The sequence below is a fragment of the Felis catus genome, chromosome B4 (assembly GCF_018350175.1).
Source record: "Felis catus isolate Fca126 chromosome B4, F.catus_Fca126_mat1.0, whole genome shotgun sequence".
Classification (NCBI taxonomy): domain Eukaryota; kingdom Metazoa; phylum Chordata; class Mammalia; order Carnivora; family Felidae; genus Felis; species Felis catus.
The window spans coordinates 17,114,932-17,129,795 of NC_058374.1; the positions used below are offsets into that span (position 1 = coordinate 17,114,932).

At 41.1% G+C, this 14,864-nt stretch overlaps 1 protein-coding gene across 6 annotated transcripts in view; it reads left to right on the plus strand.

The window, feature by feature from the left end:
- Positions 1 to 14,864, plus strand: part of SLC39A12 (solute carrier family 39 member 12) — an 87,587-nt gene that overhangs the window by 43,811 nt on the left and 28,912 nt on the right. For 4 of the 6 annotated variants that reach the window (XM_045060967.1, XM_003988133.6, XM_003988135.5 and 1 more), the window contains 3 exons: positions 3,150 to 3,216; positions 7,262 to 7,420; positions 9,454 to 9,641. In XM_045060967.1, the coding sequence (XP_044916902.1) occupies positions 3,150 to 3,216; positions 7,262 to 7,420; positions 9,454 to 9,641 (414 nt within the window). The remainder of the gene's footprint in view (positions 1 to 3,149; positions 3,217 to 7,261; positions 7,421 to 9,453; positions 9,642 to 14,864) is intronic. The other 2 variants (XM_019834004.3, XM_019834005.3) reach the window with 1 other exon arrangement.

Here is a 14,864-nt window from a genome sequence, read left to right on the forward strand (position 1 = left end):
CCGGCTATGAGCGGACGTGACAACATCCCTCATGACCTTGTAACATGAGACCACTTCATCAGACCACATGTTTCTGTGTGTTACCATATATGGGAGACAAATAAATAGGAAATATATAAAAAGCTATGCCATACGACGTTCAGGGCTCAGTTCTTCAGGTATGAACCCAACTGAGCAGTGTCAGCAGGAATAAAGTTGCTTCCTAGAAAGAAAATCCTCAGTGTCATGACTCTGTCCGAGAATCCTGCTACTCTAGGAGTGGGGTGATCATTTTGTACTGCAGAAGATAATTGATTCTGCCCCATAAGATGTCTCATAAGTGGCTTCTGTTACACTGAGTTTTCCAGGACAAATATTCCACTCAAATTTGCAAAACACAGCCTCCCATCAGGTTGAAAACAATGCTCCTACTCTAATTCTTAACGTAGCAAGTAAAGGGACAGGAAGAATCTGAAAGTGACATGTAACAGAACACTTGTCTCCTCTAACCATGGCCATTGGGGGAAGGGTTTACAGTTCAAGGATAGATTCCTGACCGAGTGGAAATAAGTAAGCTGTGCCTGGGACATTGCCACAGCAAATAGAAGTCTGCTGGTAGATCACAGATCTAGAGCTAACGCAATTATGAACAAAACCATCCCTTTAAAAAAGTGACTTTCAAAGCCTTTATTATGTTTATGGCTTAGATGCTTCACATATGGCTTGGAAGAAGATAATTTCAGGCTGAGGTTAGTTTTAAAATCAGTTTAATGCCGATTTTATTCCGTTTCAATGAAGGGTTCGGAATCCCAAGACCCATATAAGTAAATGTCCGATGCTAACTAACCTTGTGAGTTTTGAACTACTTGAATATGCCGGCTGACTAATACTATACTCACTATTCCTCTGGTTGTTTTAGTTGCAAGATCAACTTTAAGTGATAGAAATAATATGAACTTTTAGGATTGTTTGGTTCAAGTTCCTGGTTTTTCAGGAAGGAGGGAAACTCATAATTCTCACCCATCAAGGAGTCTTGGATGCTTGCCTCTAAATCCCTTTACACAGTATATGGTTTTGGAGGGAAAACCTTAGCATAAATTTTTGCACTCCTGCCTTTTACTAGATCTATAGAACCTTTCTATGGTAACCAGGCCTTTGATATAGTGTAAAGAAAAATCACATTGTTTTCTTGTTCACTTTTATCCTATATCCTTCAGGTCCTACCTTACTTCTCAGCCCCTTATCCAAAAATTGCCCATCATATCTTTTGAGTAGTGGCTACTGTTCCACTATGTGAGATATACGTTTACTTTCTCTGTTTTACATTTTTAAAAAAGGTGCTTAGGCTTCACATGAAATATGGCTCAAAATTTTCACAACTTTGGGTGATAGAATGATGTGAATATGCTTTTAGTTTTTTTAAGTCTATTTATTTATTTAAGTAATTTCTACAATCAACGTGGGGCTTGAACATATAACCTTGAGATCAAGGGTCACACGCTTTTCCAACTGAGCCAGACAGGCGCCCCGGTAAATATGCTTTTAGAAGCTTTTAAAAGGACATGTTCAATAGGATAGTTTTCCCTCACTATCCAAACATAGAGCATTTCTATGAAAACTTTTGTAAGCCAATATGGTATAAAGTGAAGAAGCAATTACCATTCATTTACGTGGAAAAATTTGTGAGTGTTCCCAGTCCCCCAAAATAACCTCTCTTAGGATATTTTGATACCTTGCGGGCACATTTTGCTAAGAGGTGCACGAAATAAATCAAAATAAACCACAGGGGCACCTGGGTGGTTCCACTGGTTAAGTATCCCACTCTTGAGCTCAGCTCAGGTCTTGATCTCAGGGTTGTGAGTTCAAACCCTGTGTTGCGCTCCACACTGGGTGTGGACCCTGCTTTAAAAACAAACAAAACAAAACAAAACAAAACAAAACAACCCCAGATGCTCCCAGATACACACCAAGCTCTGATGGCTTGATGCTGAGATGCTGGGAACGAGCTTATGGGAGCCACTCGGTGTTGGGGCGCATGGCACCACTTTAGGCTTGCTGCAAAATGAATGCTGAGTGCTATTTTGTGCTTTTGGCTTTTTTTTCATAAAAACCGAAAATCCTCTTTGGATTTCTTTCAGTTAGTGAAAACAGGTACTAATGTTGGTTTTTGCTAAAAGCTACATGGCGTGACATGAACTTAAGAAAAGCAAGGACTACCTGTGAAAAGTCTTCCTTTCACATAACAGAATGAGAATCTGAGGCACAGGGACGGGAGATGACGTTTCCTGAAATTGATCCATGAGTCAGTCTCTGAAATGAAATCACATCATATTAACTCACAGAAGTCAATTTCAGAATCTGACCTGTCATATGAAAGGATAGAAACAGTTTAATTTGCTGTATTTATCTTTTGTTAAGTCTGTTGATTTGCTTTCTTTTTTTAACGTTTATTTATTTTTAAGAGAGGGAGAAACAGAGTGCAAGTGGGGGAAGGACAGAGAGAGGGAGACACAGAACCTGAAGCAGGCTCCCGGGTCCGAGCACAGAGCCTGCTGCAGGGCTTGACCCCACGGACCATGAAATAATGACCTGAGCTGAAGTCGGACACTTAACCGACTGAGCCACCCAGGCACCCCTGTTGACTTGCTTTCTGAACCAACAAGATTCTTTTACTCGCTGGCAAAGCCCCCAAAACAGAATACTCCATCACAAGTAATGTGAGGCGTTGGGTCTGCATGGCTTTGTTCTCTATCCACAATACACGATGTACTTAGACATCAGGAAATGAATCCTACATCCACAGTCCACCACACAGGACAATTGTCAAATTAGGTCAAGAATCAAGAACTGTTTCCACAGCTTTTGGATTTCATAAAGGTTTACATAATTTAAGAGCCTGGATTGCAGACTGTCCCAGCAGCCTCTAGCTCTGTATGGAAGATTCTGATCTACATAAAGTGCTATCTTTGCCCCAAGGCACACAGTGCGAGAAGTTTGTTCACAGACCTCCTGCTTTACGTTCTATGCTTCCCTGTGAAATTTAAAAGTTCTGCTCTACTCTGGAGTATTAAAATGTTTAAAAACCAGCATAACTGTCCAGATATTTCAATTTTACAATGAAATGGTGGCCATGGCTAATCTTTCATCACTTGTTTTTTCATTTAAAATAGAAAGGCCCAGAAGATTCACAGGCAGCTGAAATTCCTGTAGGCAGTATGACAGCCTCCAACAGAAAATGTGAGTACCAATGTTAAAGAGCTAAACTTAAAATGAAGAAAGTGCTGTAGAAGAAAGGTTATGTCTGTTTGGGAACAATGTGCCGAAATCACGTAGGTTTCTCATTGGGTTTGTTTTGCATTATTACAGCCTCTACGAGAATATGTTTAATACTCATTCCAACCGTCTTTCACACACACTGCGCATTAGCATCAACTTTATACTTTAAAAGCAATGGTTTCAGATGACGGTTTGAAACTGATCTTCTGAGAATTTCAATTAGTGTAGATTCATATGTAGTTATATCAAGGCTCCTTTAAAATCATGAGCATAGTACTAATAAGGTATAGACTTGTGGAATCACAATGTTGTGCACTGAAATTAATGTAGTGTTGTGTGTCAATTAAATGTCAATTAAAAAAATCCATGCTTACATGATAATTGAGCCTTTCACTTCTCTATGAAGCCTGGAAACTTCTATCACAGTCTACTGAAACTGAGCGCAAATGTCTGTCTCATGTGTGATGTTGTCATTGAGACGGCTTGTTCATAACATTTGTAACCAACTGGTTTTTTTCTGTGGTTTCTTTATTTCTGAATTTAATGTACCCATTTTGTATACAGCTTTCTTCCTTTTTATTTATGTTTCTGAATACTTTTCCAAATTTTTTTGGTCCCTTCTGGTTTTTGCCAGTTGCTTCCAAATCTTTGCCCCCCTTTTCTCACCGATATTACCCGTTTGTGGCGCAGACTTCTCAATATTTTTATATTACACAGTCATGATTAGTTACTCCCGTTCTACCCTAACAGATTAGTTACTAATAAAAATAGCTAACATTATATGCCAGGCATAGTGCTCAATGGATCATGGATAATTTTATTTAATACTCATACAACTTAATGAAGTAAGAACAATTATTAGCCTAGTTAAACAAACGGAGAAACCAATTGTTAGAGAGGGTAAGTTCCTGCCCAGGATTACATAACTAGGAAGCTTCAGTACTGAGGAACTAAGTAAGGAATGCCCACGGGCCGACGGTTTCTATATGGCCATTCATGCATGCATGCCTCGATGTCTTTTCTCACGCTCTTTCATTCATTCAAGAAATGTTTGAACATGTACCATGTTTCAGGCACTGTGCACACACTGGAGAATAAAATAAGAATGGTCTTTATCCCTGGTTTGCAATGTGGTTGGGGATATAAATACTAAAACAACAAACACAATTGCGACGATCACTATTTTAAACGTGTTACATATATTAACCTCGGTAATTTATTTCTTTGATTCAAAATACGTAATCACGTGGTCTGGCCAATTCTGCTTTCAGAACATTGCTACTAATCTTTTTCCTTCTAAATCTTTAGTTCCAGGAGAGATTTTAGAATGCCAGGCAACTAGTAGGGATGCAATAGACATTTCTTCATTTATTATTTTTTAAAATTTTCTTATGTTTATTTTTGAGAGGGAGAGAGAGCACAAGCAGAGGCAGAGACAGAGGGAGACACAGAATCGGAAGCAGGCTGCAGGCTCCAGGCTCCGAACTGTCAGCACGGAGCCCGACGGGGGGCTCCAAGTCACGAACTGTGAGATCGTGACCCAAGCCAAAGTTGGGTGCTTAACCGCCTGAGCCACCCAGGTGCCCCTCATTTATTGTTTTGGGAGGAAAGGAAGAGGAAAGAAGCAAACGCCCAGGCAACTTAGGAGTGGGGTGACATATGCTAGATGAAGGAGTAATGATGGTCTGATTCGAGTATTTTGGAGGCCTCATATCTTTCTTTCCACTTCAGATATCAGGCTTGGCTTTCAGAATGAACAGTGAACAAATCCAAATTTGATTACTCCACTGCCCTTTTGCCAGGGACATATTGAATTAGCTTCAAATATTTGATTACTTGTTTCACATTACCTCATTGGTGGGACTCAGCTTGTGTTTCAAAAGACAGGATGTGAAAATCCTACCCACAGTCTGATTTAAATAAACAAAAAGCAACATGATACAAGGTCCGGCCCACGTCTCACCATGGAAAACCTCTGATAAGTTAGAAATGTAGAAATGAATAGAACTGCCAGCTACATAAGCCAAGATAAAATATTATTGATAATTCTGTAATAAGTACATTAGATTACCAGTGAAGGCTTGTCTTATCTCCCTCTGAATAATATTTAAGTTGCCTTAAACAATGTGTACCATTGTGTTCCTTGGGGCTTACATGCGAATATGTCTGCCTTGTGGTTTATTACATGTTCATGATCTGACATTTAGAAACCCATAATCAGAGAAAATAAAATAATAGACAACAAAAATAGGCCACACTGTTTCTTAGCAGAGTATAAACTGAGTAAAAAAATGTCCATTTGAGTATATGCCACTCATATCAAAGCTACATATAAGCACTTGGAAATCACAATTTATTTGCGTGCTGTGATGTTGCCAAATGTATTGCTTTGAATTATTTTATTTTCACAAAGAAGAGCTTTATTTCTGAAAATTGGCAGGAACAGCAACACAACCTGGTAGGATTATTAAATTTTGAGAGCTTCTAGGCCATGCCAGTAAGAACTCCCTGAATTCAATAATTTGATATTTATTCTGTTTTCATGACAGTTGCCTGAAATCTCCTCATTTTTAACAGAGAATAGAATGAATTAGTCAACCACAAGAAGGATACAAGTTAGTCTAACAGTGATAGCTGTAGATAAAGCAGGATTTTTGCAAGTGAAATGTGTGAGACATCTTTGCACAGCAGTCCATAGTCCGTTTCCTGCCCAATAGTCTGGACTATATCTGCCGATTACTTGACTGAAGTTACTTATCTTACGGTGTGGGATGTGGAATGAGTGAGTCAAGCTGTATTCCCCAACCAAAATAGAAAACCATAGTATACTACGGTGCCCCCGTAGTCTAAGACCACATAACAGAAACCAGGAGATAACCTCTTTCTGTTTACTGAGGGTACAATTGTTAGAATATCGTGTTTGGTTCTAACAGCAGCAACACCTACTTCTTACTCTAGGCATGCAGTGGAGAGCCACTGAGTAATTAGTGAAATTTTAGACCATGGAAATTGATTTGAATGGCCCTTTTTCTCAAAAGGTGTGCCTACGTGGCTTACCGTCAGAGTAAGTATTATTCCCCCAGTATTTTTTGAATGTATTTGTTGTTCCATTTCATGACGGGGCTGTACTAATATGCAATTTTAGGTTTTTGAAAAAAAGAATTCTGTCCATTAGAAACTTGAACCCAATTATGATCCAAAATATTTCATTAATTATTTCATTGACTCTCTACTAATCAGATAATGTGTATTATGTAACACAATCCCAGGAAAGCAGTTTCTCTTTATTTTGTTCAATGTCCAGCTGGTCGAGTTACTTTCCAGAAAGACAAGAACATTAGCTAATTGTTCCAAAGCTAATTTGGGGGCCAGCCGAGTCGATAGTGGTTCTGTCATGGTCACAGAGCTGGAGAGTGAACCAGAGAACTTGGGACGGTCGTGAGCGCCAACCAGAAAGGGGAACAAGGAGCAGAAAATGGCAAAAGTGCACTCCAGCAGATAGGCGCCAGGAACAGTCTGACCCAGAGGAGATAGTTTTGGAAAACAGCCTCCATTTTAATGACATTCTGCAAGGAGGGTCTTAAATTATTTTAAAGTGCTTTGCAGAAGACGCACATGGAAAGGTCATTGGTGGGATTTGGGAAGGTTATAGCAACATTTTTCTTTTTCTTTTTCTTTGGGGTTAGCTGAACAAGGTGAGAGAATAGTGAATGCCAGGGCCTAATTTATCTCATGACTAGTCAGATCTGTTAGAAAAACAATGGCCACGCAGCCAAATGGGTCCCTTACCAGATTGGCATCTCCAGTCCTGACTTATTTGGAACGCGGAAAGAAAGTGGGGCCGCTTAGTTTGAGGCAGTCTAAGAATGCCAAGGGTTGTGCTCGCTTCGACAGCACATGTACTGAGAACGACAGGATGGAAGGGAAAGGTGGTCGTGTGTGAAGGGTTCCATGAAATATCTAGTGCCCTGTGAATGCTTTCTCACACCTTTGTTTGGTCCTTTAGGCAAAACCATTAGCTTGTTAGCAATCATGATACTGGTTGGGGACAGCCTGCATAATTTTGCAGATGGCCTCGTGATAGGAGCTGCCTTCTCATCATCATCTGAGTCGGGAGCCACCACAACCCTCGCCATCTTGTGTCATGAAATTCCACATGAAATGGGTAAGTCACATAGTAGGGGCCCTGTTTCCTGCTTGTTGAGAACGCCGTAGCGTTATTTCTAGCTATGGCCTGGAGGTGTCTTTTTCCAGCACACCATTGAAAGATGAATACTTTCTGTTCACAATCTATTTAAACGGTAAGAATAGCACAACTCGAAAAAAAAAAAAAATGCTGTACCTTGGGAGAAAATTCAGCTAGACTCTTTATGATGTTTCCCAGGGTCATAAGTCACTCTTTTTGGATTCTGGAGAGTTCTATATGGGAGAAAGTCACTCAGAGAAACCTCGCCGTTAAAGGCCTTGGCAAAGACTTTAAAATCTGCGTATTAAATGTGGGAAAAACATTACGAGGGGAACTTTACCCATTATGTCAGCAAACAGGCCAATGAGATAAAATAACATTTAAATTAAGGCCAAACCGTGGTTTCATCAACTTGATTTATATAAAATGTCTAAGGCCAAGCATAAAATTGAAATGACAGGCGTATGGTGGCAGAGGCACATGAGGCTCTTTTTCTGGATAATCTTAATAGCCCCGTAATTCAAATTCTGCCTCCCAGGAAGCGAGAAGAGACAGAATAGAGGTTTCGGAAACAGGCCCAGAAAGAGCAGAGGCTGACCCCGGCACACATGTGCCCTAGAGAGGGGGCTCTTGCCTGTCTCGCTGCCCCCATTTCCGGGTCTACATTGTCCCCTTGGGCCACCGGGACCTCTGGTGTTCAGTGTCCACTGTCCATAATTCTGTCACCGGTCCTTCTTAGAGCAGTTTATCCAAGGCCCTTCCTGAATCCACTAAAATGTCCCTGGTCTGGGTGCCATATAGCATGGTCCTGCTTTTCACTGCTATTTTTTTAGTGGTGGTTTATTTTTGAGAGAGAGGCAGGGTGCGAGTGAGGGAGGGGCAGAGAGAGAGGGAGACGCACAATCTGAAGCAGGCTCGAGGTTCTGAGTTGTCAGCACAGAGGCAACAGGGGGCTCGAGCCTAAGAACCGGGAGATCATGACCTGAGCTGAAGTCAGATGCTTAACTGACTGAGCCCCCCAGGCGCCCCACTCACTATTATAATAAAACCACAGAGGAGTCAGACAGTCTGGGGCAGGCCAGCAACGATGGTTTAAGACCCGTTCATAGGACCAGTTATGCCGTGGAACTAAGAAACTGAGTCCCCAGACTATTCATTGAATTTTCAGCCTCTTCCCTACCTCTCAGACTAAGAACTAGAGGCTCGCAGATTAAAAGGTGATTCTTCTGGGGCGCCTGGGTGGCTCAGTCAGTTAAGCGTCCGACTTCGGCTCAGGTCATGATCTCACGGTCTGTGGGTTCGTGCCCCGCGTCGGGCTCTGTGCTGACAGCTCAGAGCCTGGAGCCTGTTTCAGATTCTGTGTCTCTCCATCTCTCGGCCCCTCCCCTGCTCATGCTCTGTGTCTCTCAATAATAAATAAACATTAAAAAAAAATTTTTTTTAAAGGTGATTCTTCGTTGGGAGGAAAGGTGTGGAGAGAATAAGGTCATGTTTCTATAGTCATCAAGGCAGTAAAACATTTTCTAAAGGAAAAATTTGTTTTCCTAACCAACTTTGGCAATGATTTTTAAATCTCCTATTAAGCAGTTTTCTCTCCATAGCAGTTCTTACATAAGCAAATAAGAAAAGCCGACATAACGTGATTTAGCCTGGCCAGTTTCCAGGCAAAAAGGTTTAAAAACCCTGGAACAGCAAGTGCTTTATTCTGCATTTATCTAAGTTGAAAATGTCACAGGGCATTGGGAACTGAAGAATATGTCACAGTTCTCTTGGTATATGCAATCTTCAGGAACAGAAAAGGAAGACAGCTCTGGAAATGTAACTTCCTAATAGTGTAATGAGAAGGCTACGAATCCCAGAGAACTACAGGCAAGGGCTTTGTTAAACTGGTCAGTCAACTTTTACTTGTAAAATCAGTTGCTGAAATTTGGAACAACCTAATAGCACATTCCTCTACCAGAGGCATCCTAAGTTAAATCATGATTATATTTTCTTGTGCCCTTAAATTTCAGGAGACTTTGCTGTGCTCTTAAGCTCTGGACTTCCCATTAAGATTGCCATCCTTATGAATTTTATAAGCGCGCTAACTGCCTTCATAGGACTATACGTTGGTCTCTCCGTATCAGCTGATCCATGTGTGCAGAACTGGATCTTAACAGTTACTGCGGGGATGTTCTTATATTTATCCTTGGTGGAAATGGTAAGAATTGTGGCTTTTCTATTTTATTTGTCTAAACTCTGAAAATGTAAAACGGAGACAAAGCCATAAAATGGAAGGATAGATGGGGAGAGGGGAAGAAGGATATGTTTAAAAATATAAAAGGCTAGGGGCGCCTGGGTGGCACAGTCGGTTAAGCGTCGGACTTCAGCCAGGTCACGATCTCGCAGTCCGTGAGTTCGAGCCCCGCATCAGGCTCTGGGCTGATGGCTCAGAGCCTGGAGCCTGTTTCCGATTCTGTGTCTCCCTCTCTCTCTGCCCCTCCCCCATTCATGCTCTGTCTCTCTCTGTCCCAAAAATAAGTAAATGTTGGAAAAAAAATATAAAAGGCTAAGGAAATAGTCTGTGTAATCCAAGAAAGTAAATTGTAGGCAGAGGAAACATAATTTGAGATACAGAAAATATTGACATCCTTTTAGTGAATTTAAGTGGAATGAACGAAACCTTTAAAATTGCCAAAAAGTGATCATCAGTTCATCCTGCTCTAGCTTTGCATCTCTGTATGAGGTCTGTCCTTCTAGCTGATAAATGGAAAGTTCTGTGAAACAGCCGGCTATTTTGTTTATACATTGGAAGACAGTTCGTCCGAATTTGTCATTAATTAATGAGCTGTTTGGTTTAATTAACCAACTATAGTTTGGGTTCTTTTGTTTTTTAGAAAGAGAGAGAGAGAGAGCACATGAGTGAGGGAGAGGGGAGACAGAGGGAGAGAATCTTAAGCAGGTTCCATGCCCAACCTGAAGTCCAACTTGAGGCTCAATCCCATGACCCTGAGATCATGACCTGAACTGAAATCAAGAGTAGGTGCTCAACCACCTGAACCACCCAGGTGCCCAACCAATGGTAATTTTTAAAAATAATGATTTAAGTTTTAATTGCTGAAGGGCTATCACACTGGTGAAATGAGAAAGGTTATAGTGTTGAGTCTCTAACATTGCAACATACATTTCTTCGAGAGGGCCTTGCTAATGCTAACAGTGACTCACTCATCACTTTTCATCCTCAGAAATCTGATAAAGGAATTACAGCTGGAAATTTCACCCTGTTTTGCTTCTGGAAACTGCAAAATAAACCAGACTTTTTAAGGTCACCCTCTACTGGACTTTTTATGACTTAAATGTATTAAGGTGGATAATACTATCCCTTCTTGGGGCACCTGGGTGGCTCAATCAGTTGAGCATCCAACTCTTGATCTCAGCTCAGGTCTTGATCTCAGGGTTGTGAGTTCAGGCCCCGCGTTGGGCTTTGCAACGAGTATGAAGCCTACTTAAAAACAAAACAAAACAAAACAAAAAAATGAACCTATCCTTTCTTATGTGTTGGAATAATGCAAATAAAAATGACATACATGAGTAAAAGAAATACTTAAGAGTGAAAACCAATACAAAGCCAATCCAAATGGAAGTAAAATTATGTGATGGCCTGTATCCTGGAGCAGAAAAGTAAAACGAACGATCTTGAAGAATTTGATAAGGGGACTCTTCAAGTGAACACAGCCATTTTAAACCCCAGTCTAAATACATTTGACTTTTTGGTTGTTTTTCTTAATTCTAATGAGATTCAGAGAGATGAGGTCAACACCAAAGGGTATTTCCGTGTTTAGAAACGTTCTTACATGTAATTTACGATACTCAGGGAATTTCCTAATCTTGATGATGAAGACAGACTTGTGGGGCAAGTTCAACCCACCTCTTCCGAACCCCAATCCTCAAGCCGTGGTCAGTATGACAGAATCTCATGATCCTTCCAGTTCGAGAAGTCTGGGTTGCTAGCCTTGAGTGATGACTTCAAAAGCACACTGTCACTCATCATTGAATGTTGTGAGCTACTTTTTGTGTAAAATGCCTGTATATCAGTCCTGAAATTCACTCTTGGATCTCCTGACGGTCAGTTTTCTGCTTCTAACTTCCTTTCCCTTTATGACTGAGTTGGGGGCAGTTGCTGTATTATTTAGTTATTCCGGTTTGCTTTTTTTTTTTTCAAGTCTGTACCTCTCTTCAACTCTGATGGATACGTATCTAGTTAATCTATCTATCTAGTTAATGCTTTCTCTTTGTTCGTGAGTCTGATCTCCCAAAATGGACCTGAGGACATTATCAAGAACCATTTGTCCCATAGAACCCTAAGCTGGGTACATCATTTCCCCTTAGGGTTTCTCCTCCTGGTCTTGCAAGGTTAGGCGATTGCTTGTAAGAAATGTGGCAGATATCCTATGAGATTCCAACTAGAATGAATCTTGACCTTGTTGCAAATTACTATCGGCCAAGGGAAAACCGGCATCCTGGCAAAAAGACAGCAAAGAAAATACTCTGGAGTTTCCTGGGGCGACTTGCTATAATCCAGGTCGCCTGCTCTCACGGCCTTTTGAGTAACTTCTAAACAAATAGGACTCTTTCACATAGCAGCAACTTTAACTGTTTCTGTGAGCTGGGGCTGTGCCAGAGAAAATAGTCTTTTGTCATTTAAAGGGAAGAAAACAAGTTTTCAAGACTGTGTAAAACAGGAAAGAAAAAAAAAAGACAGTAAGTAAAGGGTAAGGGCGGTGGGAGGGAAGGGGGCAGGAATCCTTCCATACACTGGTTATTTACTAAACGCTGGAAATTTACCAGGCACCTTCTCAGTTGGGCTAATGTGGAAAGATTAGCTACATTTTTGCCTTGCTTGTTTGTTTCAAAGAAATTGGGCGTGTTCTTTCAAATCCCAGAAGAAAAAGAACTAGGGGCAAAAATGGGGCCATTAGCAATGAAGTCAGCAAAGCAGAAATTCTTCACTAGGGAAATCTGCCAGCCTAAATTCTCCAAAGTGGGATTGCCTCATCCAAGCACACTAAGTCTTGGTGGCATTGAATGGTTTCTAAAGAAATTTAAGAATGAATGCGGGCCTGGGCGGCCAGAGGAAATTCATGCTCCTTTAGAAAGATCAGTGTGCTAGGCTGAGTTTGGCCCAAGCAGAGACTAAAGACGCACGCGTGTGTGATGGCTGTTCACCTCCTGGGAGGTGAACCCAGGAGAGGAATGAAGGGCAGGTGGAGCGAAACAGAAAATGACAAAAAGTCAATACACTGATGTGTTTTTGTTAACGTGACCACCACTATGGGGACCCACCACAGCGGACCTTCTGTGGGGACTCCTGTCCCCGTTGTTCAAAGCTAGACCCACAAATATACCCCCCCCAACACACACCCCTTTCAGGCTATGCATGCTTGAGCACCTGGGAAGTTCCCACGATGGTCTCAGGCCAAAACACTAGAGAAGCCCAGGGCAGGAGAAAGAGAAATGCAGTGTGGACTAAAGCAAAGCTTCTCTGCAAAACTTGCTAACACCTCCTTGGAAATGGTCTCTGCAGCAGTGGCTGAGCACCAGAGATGAGAGAATATGAGAAGTCCCTTCAGGGTTGGAGGCCAGCCAAAAACTCCATAGAGACTTAATACAAGAGAGTGGAATAAGCTTCAAACCCTATTGGTCTTTTTTTTTTTTTTTTAATGTTTTTGTATTTATTTTGAGAGACAGAACGTGAATGGGGCAGGGGAGGGGGTACGGTTTGGGAGGCAGGGAGAGAGAGGGAGAGAGAGACTCCCAGGTAGGCTCTGCGCTGTCAGCACACAGCCCCACGTGGGGCTCAATCTCATGAACCATGAGATCATGACCTGAGCCAAAATCAAGAGTTTGTTGCTAAACCGGCTGAACCACCCAGACACCCGCCCATTGGTCTTGTGGCAATTATTTGATATTCAACCCTCGCGGTCTTCTAGCACCCAACCTTGGTTCTCCTCACCTTCAGGCAGCGCTTGGGCTGATCCAGATTTCTTTCCTGGTAGGGCAGCCCAGATCTTCACTGACGGGTCTACTTTATCCTAGTTGGGTCATGCTTCCTGTGGTTGCCTGTTCACCATCGTCATCAGGCATGGAAGCATCAAGAGATGCTTCAGGAAACTCCTAGTTTCTGGCTATGTGCCTGGGTTCCTCCATTGTGTAGCCATAACGCTAGTACAAATTCTACCAATGGAAGAGCCAGCAGTGATGGTCTACCATTGCCTCCTGATTTTCTCTCTGCTATCTCTAAGATTTCCTTCCTTCTATTCACTTTGCATTAATTTTCTGTTTATTTTCTTCCTTTGTGAGATGGGATGATGTATCGTTGATTTTAAATCTTTTCTTCTCTTAGATTAGAAGATCTAAGCATTTAAAGCTCTGCATTTTCCTCTAAGCACTGCTTTGCTGGATCCCATATATTTTCATATGCGGTGTTTTCAATACTGATCACCTTAAAATGTCTTTCAATTTCTCACATAACTTTTTTCTTATTTGGCACATGTTATATAGAAGTATGGTGCCTGGTTTCTCAGTATCTGTAACTTGTAAAAGTAGCTTTTGGTTACTGATTTTAACTTAATCCTTCATTGTCAGATATACTCTATATTATTTTAGTTCTTTGAAATATTTTGAGGTTTGTTGCATGGCCCAGTGGTCTATCCTGGTAAATGCCCTCACATGCATTTGGAAAGTACACAAGTATGGCAGCTGTTGGGTATTAGAGTTCTGTGAATGTCGGTTAAGTCAGGCTGGTTGATGGTTTTATTCATGTTTTCAAATTCCATACTGATTTGTTTTTCTCTACTTGTGTTAATTATGAGGGAGTGGCATTAAAAATATAGACTTAGGTATGTGGGTTTGCCTATTTCTTTCTTGGTTTTGTCAGTTTGGCTTTATGCATTTGAAGCTCTGTTATTACATGCATGTGTATTTAGGTTTGTCCTGTCTTCCTGATGGAATTGATATTTTTAACAGGCTGAAAGTTCCCTCTCTTTACCTCTGATAAAACTCTTTGTCTTGCAGCCTCCTTTGTCTGATGTTAATAAAGTCACATCTGCTTTTCTGCTTACTGTTTGCACAGGATATTTCTTTTCATCCTTTTGTCTTCTCCTGGCTATAGAAAGGAAGTGGTGGGGTCTTGACAGATTATTTGAAGTGTCACATAACAGAAATGTCTGATGTAGTCAGCAATCCCTGGGATTAATAGGTTAGTGTCCATTTATCTTATTTATTCACTTTATCCAAATTGTATTTATAACCAGATCGACTGATTTGTGTTGTTGTTGTTTGTTTTGTTTTTTGTTTTGGTTTTTTGGTTTTTTGGGGTTTTTTTTTTTTTTGGTACTTTCATGTTTGCTACAAAGATTTCATGAGATTTGTCCTCTGTACATAT